Below are 13,874 nucleotides of genomic sequence, written 5' to 3' on the forward strand. Positions count from 1 at the left end.
GCCCTTCGGCCCACCCAGTCCACACCGACTACAGATCCCCGCACATTAACAGTATCCTACACACACTAGGGATAATTTACACACACACCAAGCCAATTAACCTACACACCTGTACGTCTTTGGAGCGCGGGATGAAACCGAAGACCTCGGAGAAAACCCACGCAGGTCACGGGGAGATAGATCGTACAAACTCCGTACAGACGGCACCCGTAGTCGGGATCGAACCCGGGTCTCCGACGCTGCAGGCGCTGTAAGGCAGCAACTCTACCGCTGCGCCACCGTGGCCACCATAAGGAAGAGCATACATTCGCAAACGAAAACAAGGCATGCGTTGTTAAAACGGATCATCTTGGAGTTGTTGTGCAGTTCAGGCAGCATCGACAGAGAGAGAGAGAGAGAGAGAGAGAGAGAAAATCAGAGTCAGCATTTCAGATAGACGACCTTTCAACCGAAATCGGGAATGTTATAAATCAAATGTGTTCCCAGTGTGTTTGGAGTACTGTGTGTAGTGCTGGTTGTCCCATTACGGGAAGGATGTGGTGACTTTGGGGCATCTCTGGATAAAAAGAATGGATTATGTTTCTGGTCAAGACCCTTCTTCAGAGAACAGAGGAGTTGGGAGCTTATTTGGAGATTGTAGTTTAATAGCCTGATGGCTGTAGGGAAGACGTTGTTCCTGAACCTGGACGTTCCAGTTTACAGACTCCTGTACCTTCTTCCCGATGGCAGGAAGAAGATAGAGGAACCTGAAAACGGTAATGTCCAGGTTCAGCATTTTGTGTCTATCTTCGCCGTAAGCCAGCATCTGCAGTTCCTCCCTACACATAGCAAACTAATCGATATTACTTGCCAACCCACTCCCTGATATGGAGATAGAGAAGCCAAGAACAGGAAGGGCAGTGTGGAAGTGAGAGCAAGCTGGAAATTGGCACCAAAAGTCAATGAATCTTTGGGTTTTGTACAAGACCGCCAACCCAGTCATCAAAGAAGTGAAGGGGAGGCCCTGAGTCGGGCTGACACCAGGACTGTTCAGTGTAAGAAAATAACTGCATACGCTGGTACAAATCGAAGGTATTTATTCACAAAATGCTGGAGTAACTCAGCGGGTCAGGCAGCATCTCAGGAGAGAAGGAATGGGTGACGTTTCGGGTCGAGACCCTTCTTCAGTCTGAAAAAGGGTCTCGACCCGAAACGTCACCCATTCCTTCTCTCCCGAGATGCTGCCTGACCCGCTGAGTTACTCCAGCATTTTGTGAATAAATACCAGGACTGTTCAATGTACTTGTTGCAGAGACAGGTATAGTTTAGTTTAGTTTTAGATGTACAGTGCAGGAAGAGGCCCTTCGGCCCAGCAGGCCTGTGGAGCCGACACCCAAAACACCCGATTCTGACTCCTTGATTTTTTGTGTATCCGACTCCGACTCCAGCAGCCCCACAATTGCTACGACTCTGGCTTCACGACCCCGACTCCACAGCCCTTCAGCCCAACGAGTCCACACTGACCAGCGATCCCCGGTACTTTCCTGCACCCCAAGGACAATTCACAATTTTTTTTCCCCCCACCGAAGCCAATTAACCTACGTCTTTTGGAGTGTGGGAGGAAACCGGAGCACCCTGGAGAAAACCCACGCAGGTCAAGGGGAAAACGTAAGAACTCCATACAGACAGCACCCGTGGTCAGGATCGAACCCGGGTCTCTGGCGCTGTGAGGCAGCAACTCTACCGCTGTGCCACCGCGCCGCCCTATAACTTAACCATGACGCCACTCTTGCGTTGAAGCAAACACCCACTCCATCTATTCGCCACTCAGATCACTTTGTTTTCGGCTTCTTACACTGTTCTCACAAAGCCCAATGCCAACTCAAGAAACAAAGCATCATCTTCCAACCAAGCATGTCTCAACCCTCTGGATTCAACACCAATGTCAACTATTTCTGATAACATAGAAATGTTACGGCATAGGAACAGGCCCTTCAGCCCACAATGTCTGTGCCGAACACAATGGCAATCATCCCCTGTCTACACGTGATGTCTATCCTTCCATATCCATGTGCCTACCTAAAAGTCTCTTGAACACAACTATCAAATCTGCTTCCACCACCACAAATGGCAACATGTTCCAGGCACCCACCACACTCTGTGTCAAATATTTACCCTGTACATCTTCTCTAAACTATCCCCAAATGACTAAATCACCAGCCTTTCCAACATATATTAGAGTTGGCCAGTTCTGATGGAAACAAATCAACTGCTTACACAATGATTCCCAAAGATTCAATGGTTCGTTATCCTCACGTAGGCACTGCATAGTGAAATTATTTTTCTGTTTCTCTATCCACATATGTTTGACCAGAAAAGATCACCCCGATTGACCACAACATTTGCGAATAAGCCTCAAAGATGCCCTTAAAATGCCCAGAATAATCAAAGATAGAAATTCTCTTTCTTGTTGCAACATAATGGAAATTTGTTCATTTGCTGATTGTTATTTTGCTTTAAGCCTACTTGACTTTCTTCACAATCCAATACATCTCCAATGAGTTGATGTGATTAAAACTTGAATACATTTAAAACATACAGGAAAATTCACTTGGTGCTGTAAATTGTCGCTGGTCACAGAGTCACACAATGTGGAAACAGCACCTTCAGCCCAACATACCCACACCGACCAACATGTCCCGTCGACGCGAGACTGGAAAGCTCTGCTATTACCTCAGCCTACATCTGATGATGGGGATACTTGTGAGAATTACGGTGAACAAGGCAAAGTTTCAGATGTCAGACATTTCACCTACTGTCTCGTTCCAGGTGTAATCAAGGCAATGAACGGAAGAGTTGTGATGTCGAGTCTACCACACAGCAACTAAATCGTCCGCTCATGAAGATCAACACGTCTTGACCATTGGTCCAAACCTCCGAACTTGCTGCTGACGGGACTCAACCAGATACCTCAGCGTAGAGTAAAATGAGTGAGATGTTTCTACTCGAGCTGTTGGACTAACCTTTTTCTGTGACTTTGCTTTCCTCATCCCCTTGCTTTCCAATTTCTCCAAAACCTTGAAGACCTTCATCCATGTTGTCTTTTCCATCTGTGACAATAAGGACATAATAGATTCTTGTTGAAGACACAGGTGCATTGAAATGCAATCGAGTTATGCAGTGTCAGATGTATCACGGCTTATTTTGCAGGAACGAGCTATTAATACTGTAGGAGCCATTAGTGTTTGTACTAGCTGTCTTGGTGTATTATATTATTTTGTATCTTGCTGTATTATTTTTGGACACCTGGGGGTTGTTGTGAGATCAATACACCCATGGGCATCATGGACTGGGAGAAGCCAGAATTAGGAGTATATTTGGGAATGCAGAGATAGGAGGGGTCAGATACGCAGGGGCTATGGTGAGAAATAGTTCTTACCAGACCTATCACGAGAGAAAAGCTTGGAGAAATACAAATCTGTTTGTATTACTACTTCAATAAACGACCAATTAAACTGAAACGTCTTTAAGATCTCTCTGCTGTTGGTTTGCGTCAAGATCGTTCTCTCCACCCTCTGGGAATTGGTGGCAAGTATGGAAAGGACTGAAGTTGCCGCCACAAATACAATTTTAAAATAATAATGAAATTAACATCGCTAACTAGAGCATGACGCATTCATTATCCAACCTGCTGCCTTGCATAGCTGACTGCGAGCTACCTTTAAATTAGACTTTAGTGATACAGCGCAGAGACAGCCCACCAAGTCCACACCGACCAGCGACCACCCCCTACACTGGCACCACCTTAAACACCAGGGTCAATTTACAATTCACAGAAGCCAATTCACCTACAAACCCGCAAGTCTTTGGAAAGTGGGTGGAAACCTGAGCACCCAGGAAAAGACCCACCCGGTCACAGGGAGAACTCCACACAGATAGCACCCTTAGTCAGGATCAAACCCGGGTCTCTGGCGCTGTAAGGCAGCAACTCTACCGCTGCGCCACCGTGCCACCCCTGTTATGCATACTGATTCTCATTCACATATTTTGCCACTTTCCAATTTTAAAATCATTGCACAGAAGAATGAAGTGCTGCCCATATTCATAACACAATGGAGCATCAGTTCAGTTCTTCTCCTAGTACCGTGTGATAGAGTCAAAGTCATGCAGCAATAGAAACAGGCCCTTCAGCCCACAATCCCGTGCTGCCCTTTGTACCAATCTACTCCAATCCCATTTACCAGCATTGGGTCCATAGCCTTGGCGTTGGCAATTTAAGTACTTGTCCAGATTCATCTGTATCCATCTATCACCCAACCCGTCACCTACCCATGTCTCCAGAGATGCTGCCTGACCCGCTGAATTACTCTAGCATTTTGTGGTCTATCTTTACTAGAAAAGGCTTGATGGGCTGTACGGCCTCCTGCTCAGTAACCTGTCTGGGATTTAAGGTAGTATCTGTAGCATCTTTTCTCTCTGTTCATGTTATCTCTTTCCTGGTCTACACTCCCTTCATAAGCTCAACCAAGCACTCATCCTTTGAGAGTACCATGAACTGATGCATTCACCTTGTGGGGGAGTCCAGAACAAGGGGCCACAGTTTAAGAATAAGGGGTTGGCCATTTAGAACTGAGATGAGGAAAAACCTTTTCAGTCAGAGAGTCGTGAATCTGTGAACTTCTCTGCCTCAGAAGGCAGTGGAGGCCAATTCTCTGAATGCATTCAAGAGAGAGCTAGATAGAGCTCTTAAGGATAGCGGAGTCAGGGGGTATGGGGAGAAGGCAGGAATGGGGTACTGATTGAGAATGATCAGCCATGATCACTTTGAATGGCGGTGCTGGCTCGAAGGGCCGAATGGCCTCCTCCTGCACCTATTGTCTATTGGACAGGTGCATGGAACAGGTATATTGTCTGACGGATAGTCATCGCGTCATACAGCATGGAAGCAGGCCCTTCAGCCCAACTTGTCCACACCAACCAACATGTCCCATCTACACTAGTCCCACCTGCCCGCGTTTGGCCCATATCCCTCTAAACCTATCCTATCTATGTACCAGTCCAAATGTTTTTCAAGTCATGATAGTACCTGCGTCAGTTACCTCATCCGGCAACTCGTTCCTTATATTTTAGTTTCGTTTTGTTTCGAGATACCGCACTTCGGGCAGGCACTTCAGCCGACCAAGTCCACGCAGGACCAGTGGTTTAGATCTAGACCCGTACACTAGATCTATCCTACACACCAGGGACAATTTACAGAATCTAGAAAACCTTCAGCTCTTTGGAATGTGGGAGGAAACCAGAGCACCCGAGGGAAACCCACGTGGTCACAGGGCAACCGTGCAAACTCCACATGGACAGCACCCGTAGTCAGACACGAACCCGGGTTTATAGCGCTGTAAGGCAGCAGCTCTACCACTGTGCCACTGTGCTGCTTAGAATACCTGCCACCGTCTTGCGTAAAACAAGTTGCCCCTCAGGTTCCTATTTCATCCCCCCCCCCTCACCTTAAACCTATGTCCTCTGGTTTTTGATGCTCGTTCTTGCATCCACTAATATGTCGTCAAGGATAAATTACTGGTTACCAGAGTAAATACTACCCAAATTTAGCTGTCACTTACATTCAATCTTTTCCAGAGATCTGCACCATTCCATTTTCCCATCAACAACATCCTGGCAAAGGAACACAGGGAAGATTTTTTTAAAAAAACAAGCAAAGGATAAGGAAACGATTTGATAAACTGTGACCCCTGGTTCCAGACTCCCCCAACATCGGGAACAGTTTTCCTGCATCCAGCCTGTCCAATCCTTTAAGAATTTTACTGTATATGTTTCTTTAAGATCCCCTGTCATCCTTCTAAATTCCAGTGAATACAAGCCCAGTCAACCCATTCTTTCATCATTTGTCAGTCCCGCTATCCCGGGAATTAACCTGGTGAACCTACGTTGCACTCCCTCAATAGCAATAATGTCCTTTCTCAAATTAGGGAGCCAAAATTGCACACAATACTCCAGGTGCAGTCTCATCAGGGCCCTGTAACACTGCAGTAGGACCTCCTTGCTCCTACACTCAAACCCTCTCGCAATGAAGGCCAACATGCCATTAGCTTTCTTCACTGCCTGCTGTACCTGCATGCTTACTTTCAGTGACTGATGTACAAGCACACCCAGGTCTCGTTGAACCTCCCCTTTTCTTAATCTGACACCATTCAGATAATAATCTGCCTCCTTGTTCTTGCCACCAAAGTGGATAACCTCACATTATACTGCATCTGCCATGCATCTGCCCATTCACCCAACCTATCCAAATCATCCTGCAGCCTCATAGCATCCTCCTCACAGCTCACACTGCCACCCAGCTTTGTGTCATCTGCAAACTTGGAGATGTTACATTTAATTCCCTCATCTAAATCGCTAATATATATTGTAAATAACTGGGGTCCCAGCACCGAGCCTTGTGGCACCCCACTAGTCACTGCCTGCCATTCTGAAAAGGGCCCGTTAATTCCTACTCTTTGCTTTTCCTGTCCGTCAACCAGTTCTCTATCCATGTCAATACCTACCCCCAATACCATGTTCTCTAATTTTGCACACTAATCTCTTGTGTGGGACCTTGTCAAAGGCTTTTTGAAAGTCCAGATACACCACATCCACTGGCTCCCCCTTATCCATTCTACTTGTTACATCCTCAAAACATTCCAGAAGATTAGTCAAGCATGATTACCCCTTCATAAATCGATGCTGACTTTGACCGACCGATTCCAAATGTGCTGCTATAACATTTTTAACAATCGACTCAAGCATCCTCCCCACTACTGTTGTAAGTCTAACTGGTCGATAATTCCCCGTTTTCTCTCTCCCTCCTTTCTTAATAAGTGGAGTTACATTGGCTACCCTCCAGTCCACAGGAACTGATCCAGAGTTGAGAAAACATTGGAAAATGATCACCAATGCATCCACGATTTCTAGGGCCACCTCCTTGAGTATTCTGGAATGCAGGGCCTGGGGATTTATCCGCCTTCAGTCCCAACAGTTTACCTAACACCATTCCCTGACAAATGTGGATTCCCTTCAGTTCCTCCCTCCCATTAGATCCTCGGTCCCCTAGTATTTCTGGGAGATTGTTTGTGCCTTCCTTAGTGAAGACAGAACCAAAGTACTCGGTTAACTGTTCTGCCATTTCTTTGTTTCCCATTATAAATTCACCTGAGTCTGATTGTAAGGGACCTCCATTTGCCTTCACTAATCTTTTCCTTTTGACATATCTAAAGAAGCTTTTAGAGTCCGTTTTTATAATCCCCGCAAGTTTTCTTTCATGCTCTTTCCCCCCCCCCCCCCCCCCCCCTTTTGTCCTCCTCTGTTGAGTTGGACCAGTCCTCTGGTTTGCTACTTCCTCTGGTCAATTTATGTTCCTTTTCCTTGGATTTAACTTGTACCCTTTGTTCCCTTTCCCTGCTTCTACTATAGAGTCATGGTATCTATTTATGTCTGAAGAAGGGTCCCGACCCGAAACATCATCTATCCCTGTAGTTGAGAAATGCTGCTGGCCCAAAGAGTTACTCCAGCACTGTGTGGTTTTTTTTGTTCTAACTCAACGAACCACCAGTATAGGGAGGTGCCCACATGATAACGCCAATGATATAGGGATGCGTTACCATTGGGTACAGAACACAAACAAGATGGCCGTGCTCATATACAAATATCTCACTATTAATTCGCTACCTTATTTGGAGATGCAGATTTTTCCTCTTTTTCCTCGCTGGGGCCCAGTGAATCGGCATAGTGAACGGTGCAATACAACTTGCCTAAGAGAAAAGAGGAAATTCATGATATTTTCTCAACACGTTTGATTCTACACTTCCTCACCAAATCAGCTAAAATAGGTTTCAATTGCCACAGATGCATCTAGTGGCTTTCAACGCGGTTAGGCGAGTCGCTAAATGGTTTTAAAATGCTCTTGCAGGATTGTAACTGTCTGGTTGAAAATTAGCATTGGTGAGCTCCCTATTTAGTCTAGTTTAGTTAAGAGATACAGTACAGAGGCAGGCCCTGCGGCCTACCGAGTCTGCATCGACCAGTGATCCCTGCAAACTTCCACTATCCTACATACACTAGGAGGGCCAACTTACAATTATGCCAAGCCAATTAACCTATAAACCTGTACGTCCTTGGAGTGTGGGAGGAAGCCGGAGCACCTACAAAGCCCTAAATGGGTTTGCCCCCCCCTATATCAAAAATCTTCTAACCCACCACTCTATCTCCAGGTCCCTCAGGTCGGCCAATTTGGGGCTACTCACTATCTCGCGGTCTAGGCTTAAGCTCAGGGGTGACCGCGCTTTTGCGGTTGCAGCTCCTAGACTGTGGAACAGCATCCCTCTCCCCATCAGAACTGCCCCCCTCCATCGACTCCTTCAAGTCCAGGCTCAAAACCTATTTCTACTCCCCTCTGAGGGGGCGCTGTGAACTGTTTATGTATGTGCTGTTATGTTTTTGTGTGCCATTGTATGTTCGTTTCTTAGTACCTGAACTGATGTACAGCACTTTGGTCAACGTGGGTTGTTTTTAAATGTGCTATACAAATAAAATTGACTTGACTTCACTTGACCTGGAGAAAACCTATGCCGTCACAGGGAGAACGACCAAACTCCATACAGACAGCACCCGTAGTCAGGATCAAACACGGGCCCCTGGCGCTGTGAGGCAGCAACTCTACTGCTGCACCACCGATCCTGAAGAGGTACAGCCACTGGGGTTACCTGCACTCCATGTTTAGTTCCCTTCCTCGTGATCACCCATCTTCTCTCTTGCTGGACCTTTGGCGTGACAACCTCGCCATGGGTCCTGCCCAAGAAGCTCTCATTTTCCCGGCTGGTCCTGTGGTCATCCAGATGCTGCTCCAGCTCCTTAATGCGGTCTTTAAGGACTTGCATTTGCGCACAATGTCCCCAGGTGTGGTCGGTCATCAGGGGCACCAGCGGCTCCCCTGACTTCCCACATCCTGCAGTGGGGGGGCACTGCAACAACTTGCCTGCCATTACCACCGCAGCTGAATCACGAGTCTCACCAGCAGACTGCATCTTTGAGAGACACTGTGATCGCCTCCTTGCCTCAGCTTCCTCGCCAAAGACTGTCGAGCCAAATATTCGCACTTCACCTCCTTACAGTACTTCCCCTACACACAGACTCACTCTGCTGGTCCTTGCCTTATTTTTATTTGTTACCCCCTTGATAAATATGGCTGCCTCCCCCAGTCCAATGGTCAACTTTAAATTGGCCTGCCTCTCCTTGACCTTCACTGGCATCAGCTGCCTTCCCCAACACCTCTGCTTTCCAAGCCTCCCACTGTGTTCAAGCTGGGGGAATCGGCCTCTGTAAATTGCAAAGTGTCCCTTGATGTGTAGAATGGTGCCAGTGTGCTGGGTGATCGCTGGTCGGCACGGACCCAGTGGGCCACAGGGCCTGTCTCGCCGCGCTGTATCGCTAAAGTCTAAAGACGGAGAGAGGACAAGGTGGAACTGGAAGAGGAGATGAGGCTCGGTGAAGATCATCCATGATCAAACTGAATGGCAGGGTGGGCCTTTGGATTCAAGAGGGCAAATCCTGCTCCTGTGGGGTTTTTTAAAATGTTCTGATGAATCTTTCAGCCCACAGTCCGTAAGTTCATTAAATGCATTGCCAGGGGGTGGTGGTGGTGGAAGCAGATACGATAGTGGCGTTTAGGAGGCTTTTGGACGTGCAGGGAACAGCGGGAAATGGATCATGTACAGGCAGATGAGATCAATTCAACCAGGAATTATAGGTAGACACAAAACGCTGGAGTAACTCAGTGGGTCAGGCAGCATCTCGGGAGAGAAGGAACGGGTGACGTTTCGAGTCGAGACCCTCCTTCAGACCTCGACCATTCCTTCTCTCCCGAGATGCTGCCTGACCCGCTGAGTTACCCCAGCATTTTGTGTCCACCTTCGATTTAAACCAGCATCTGCAGTTTGGGTTTTTTTCCTCTGCACAACTAGATTTTTTAGATTTAGAGATACAGCGCGGAAACAGGCCCTTCAGCCCACCGAGTCCGCGCCGCCCAGCGAACCCCGCACACTAACACTATCCCACACACATTAGGGACAATTTTTACATTTACCCAGTCAATTAACCTTCACGCCTGTACGTCTTTGGAGTGTGGGAGGAAACCGAAGATCTCGGTGAAAACCCACGCAGGTCACGGGGAGAACGTACAAACTCAGTACAGACGGCGCCCGTAGTCAGGATCGAACCCGAGTCTCCGGCGCTGCATTCGCTGGAAGTAAGGCAGCAACTCTACCGCTGCGCCACCGTGTCGCTCGATTAGGAATTAGGATTTAGGTTCGGCACAAACTCTGTGGGCCGATGGGGCCCGATCTGGAAAACTAAAATACAAATTTTAAATGAATGACGGGCGGGGACGTGAAAGAAGACGACACTTGCCATCTCTGCCATTGAAGGCGTAGTTTCCGGGGCGCAGGGTGGTGCCGCAGTTGTGGCACGTGAAACAGCCTCGGTGGAAGAACTGGCCTTCGGCGCTGAACCGCTCTACCAGGTAGACCCGCTGCTTACACAGGTAGCAGACCTCACTGCTGCTGGGACCGTCACCCTTCATCAAGGAGCCCTGAGACACAGAGGGACAGAGAACACACAGAGACTTCAGCAACGGCACGCGTTACGTACATGGTCACAGCACTGCGGCCACATAACAGCCTGAAGGAAGGTCTCGACCCAAAGCCTCACCTATTCCTCTTCTCCAGAGATGCTGCCTGCCCCACTGAGTCACTCCAGCATTTTGTGTCCATCTTCCACAGAACACAATAGACAATAGGTGCAGGAGGAGGCCATTCGGCCCTTCGAGCCAGCACCGCCATTCAATGTGATCATGGCTGATCATTCTCAATCAGTACCCCGTTCCTGCCTTCTCCCCATACCCCCTGACTCCGCTATCCTTAAGAGCTCCATCTAGCTCTCTCTTGAATGCATTTAGAGAATTGGCCTCCACTGCCTTCTGAGGCAGAGAATTCCACAGATTCACAACTCTGACTGAAAATGTTTTTCCTCGTCTCAGTTCTAAATGGCCTATCCCTTATTCTTAAACTGTGGCCCCTTGTTCTGGACTCCCCCAACATTGGGAACATGTTTCCTGCCTCTAACGTGTCCAACCCCTTAATAATCTTATACGTTTCAATAAGATCCCCTCTCATCCTTCTAAATTCCAGTGTATACAAGCCCAGTCGCTCCAGTCTTTCAACATATGACAGTCCTGCCATTCCGGGAATTAACCTAGTAAACCTACGCTGCATGCCCTCAATAACAAGAATATCCTTCCTCAAATTTGGAGACCAAAACTGCACACAGTACTCCAGGTGCGGTCTCACTAGGGCCCTGTACAACTGCAAGGACCTCTTTGCTCCTGTACTCAACTCCTCTTGTTATGAAGGCCAACATTCCATTGGCTTTCTTCACTGCCTGCTGTACCTGCATGCTTCCTTTCAGTGACCCAGATCTCGCTGTACGTCCCCTTTTCCTAACTTCCTAACACCTTCTACAGAAGCAGCTGGTCGAGCTGCTGCCTCACAGTGATGGAGACCCAGGTACGGTCCTGACCCTGGGCGCTGTCTGTGAGGAGTTAGCACGTTCTCCCTGTGACGGCGTGGGCTTTCTCCGGGTGCTCCGGTTTCCTCCCACATCCCAAACTTGTGCGGCTTTGTAAGTTAATTGCCCCTAGTGTGTGCAGGGAATGGATGCAAAAGTGGAATAACGTAGAATTAGTATGAATGGGTGGTCGATGGTCAGCATGGACTGGATTTGTCAAAGGGCCTGGTTTATATGCTGTATCTTTCAATCAATTAAAGTCAGGTACTTTCAAAGGAAGAGCTTTAGACTTTAGAGATACAGCATGGAAACAGGCCCTTCGGCCCATGGTGTCCGTGCCGACCAGTGATCACCCCGACACTTGCGCTATCCTACACACTAGGAACAATTTACAGAAGTCAATTAACCTTCAAACCTGCACGTCTTTGGAGTCTGGGAGGAAACCGGAGCACCCGGACAAAACCCACGCAGTCACAGGGAGAACGTACAAACTACGTACAGAACGTACCCGTTGTCAGGACGGAACCCGGGTCTCTGGCGCTGGAAGGCAGCAACTCTACCGCTGCACTCCCTGGAGGGGAAACATTTTTCGGTCTAGGGGTGGGTTCATAAGTGATGAGGCCATTCAGCCCATCAAGTCAAGATAGAATTATAGCCCTCTCAACCCCATTCTCCTGCCTTCACCCCATGCCCTCATATCCCCAGTGAGGATTGGGGAAGGTGGGGAAAGAAGAAGTGATTGGAACTAATAGGAGAGTTCTTTCACAGATCCAGTTCAGCTATTATGGGATAATCGCCCTTTCTCTCTGCTGTAAATGTCTCTGATCTCATAGAATATATACAATGCAGTTTCTGTTTGAGAAAGTAGAGTGGACACGTCCCAGAACTCTGTGACCACATCCAGACCAGCATGGAGGCGGAGACCCTGACCTGTCCTTTAACGTCACCACTTGCCTCAACGGACTCCTCTGGCTCCTCTGTTTGTGCCTTGGCGTTCTCAACCCATGGCGACTCCACAGTTGCTTGTCCATCCAAGGACTCCGTTGAATCTTCCGCCAACGACGCCCCTGCTTCTGCCTGAGTACAAATTAAGTTCAGTCAGCCAAGTCATGATGCACCCATGTAGGACTTGGCTTCTGCCACATTCGCAGTAAGCCTGGGGCGGCACGGTGGCGCAGCGGTAGAGTTGCTGCCTTACAGCGCCAAGGATCCCGGTTCGATCCTGACCACGGGTGCTGTCTGTACGGAGTCTGTACCTTCTCCCCGTGACCTGCGTGGGTTTTCTCCGGGTGCTCCGGTTTCCTCCCGCACCCCAAAGACGTGCAGGTTTGTAGGTTAATTGGCTTCGGTAAAATTGTAACATTAACACCATCCAACACACACATTAGGGACCATTTACAATTATACCAAGCCAATTAACCAACAAACCTGTACGTCTTTGGAATGTGGGAGGAAACTGGAGATTCCCCAAGCAAACTCGCGCAGGTCACAGGGAGAACGTGCAAACTCCGTACAGACAGCACCCAGAGTCAGCATGAAACCCGGGTCTCTGGCGCTGTAAGGCAGCAACTCTACCGCTGCGCCACCGTGCCACAATTCTGAAATAAGTAAATCCCGGATAGAAATAACTTTCAGCAGAACTGACCTTTGATCTCTTGTTCTCAGAAGCATGGTCAGAAGCTGGTCGCTCCTATGAACATAAATCAGATATCAGACGCCTTGCTATTCCATAACATTATAGTTTATCCATTTATGTGCCTTTAGCATCACGAAACCCACAGGTTTAACGGTTTCTGTTCACAATCCATCATTTAGAAATTGTTTCATTTTAAGTGAGCATTCAAATGGAATAAGTTTCGTTTAATTGAGTTTAGAGATACAGCATGGAAACAGGCCCTTCGGCCCACTGAGGCCATGCCGGCCAGTGATCCCCACTAACACTATCCCACACACACTAGGGACAATTTACATTTATACCAAGCCAATTAACCTATGACCTACGATATTCCAACTGACCTGTACGTCTTTGGAATGTGGGAGGAATTCCGGAGATCCTGGAGAAAAACCAGGTACAGACAAGCTCCCATGGTCAGGATTGAACCCGGGCCTCTGGCGCTGCAAGGCAGCAACTGTATATCACTGTGCCACCGGGCCGCCCAAATAATTATCCTTCATCAAAGACAGAGGCTCTCAATACTGCCCCCACTTGGTTACACACTTTTAGACGGGGTCGACAACAGCGAATATGGGGCCAATGTAGTAAAACGCTCCAAGATACTTCACAG

At 48.0% G+C, this 13,874-nt stretch overlaps 1 protein-coding gene across 2 annotated transcripts in view; it reads right to left on the reverse strand.

Moving 5' to 3' along the window:
* LOC144605328 (F-actin-monooxygenase mical1-like) overlaps window positions 1–13,874 on the reverse strand; it is a 92,963-nt gene that overhangs the window by 31,907 nt on the left and 47,182 nt on the right. For both annotated transcript variants that reach the window (XM_078420456.1, XM_078420455.1), the window contains exons 16-21: window positions 13,235–13,279; window positions 12,544–12,666; window positions 10,435–10,615; window positions 7,699–7,781; window positions 5,598–5,649; window positions 3,003–3,089 (exon numbers count right to left, since the gene is read on the reverse strand). In XM_078420456.1, coding sequence (XP_078276582.1) covers window positions 3,003–3,089; window positions 5,598–5,649; window positions 7,699–7,781; window positions 10,435–10,615; window positions 12,544–12,666; window positions 13,235–13,279 — 571 coding nt within the window. The remainder of the gene's footprint in view (window positions 1–3,002; window positions 3,090–5,597; window positions 5,650–7,698; window positions 7,782–10,434; window positions 10,616–12,543; window positions 12,667–13,234; window positions 13,280–13,874) is intronic.

This window comes from Rhinoraja longicauda, chromosome 24 (genome assembly GCF_053455715.1).
Source record: "Rhinoraja longicauda isolate Sanriku21f chromosome 24, sRhiLon1.1, whole genome shotgun sequence".
NCBI lineage: Eukaryota > Metazoa > Chordata > Chondrichthyes > Rajiformes > Arhynchobatidae > Rhinoraja > Rhinoraja longicauda.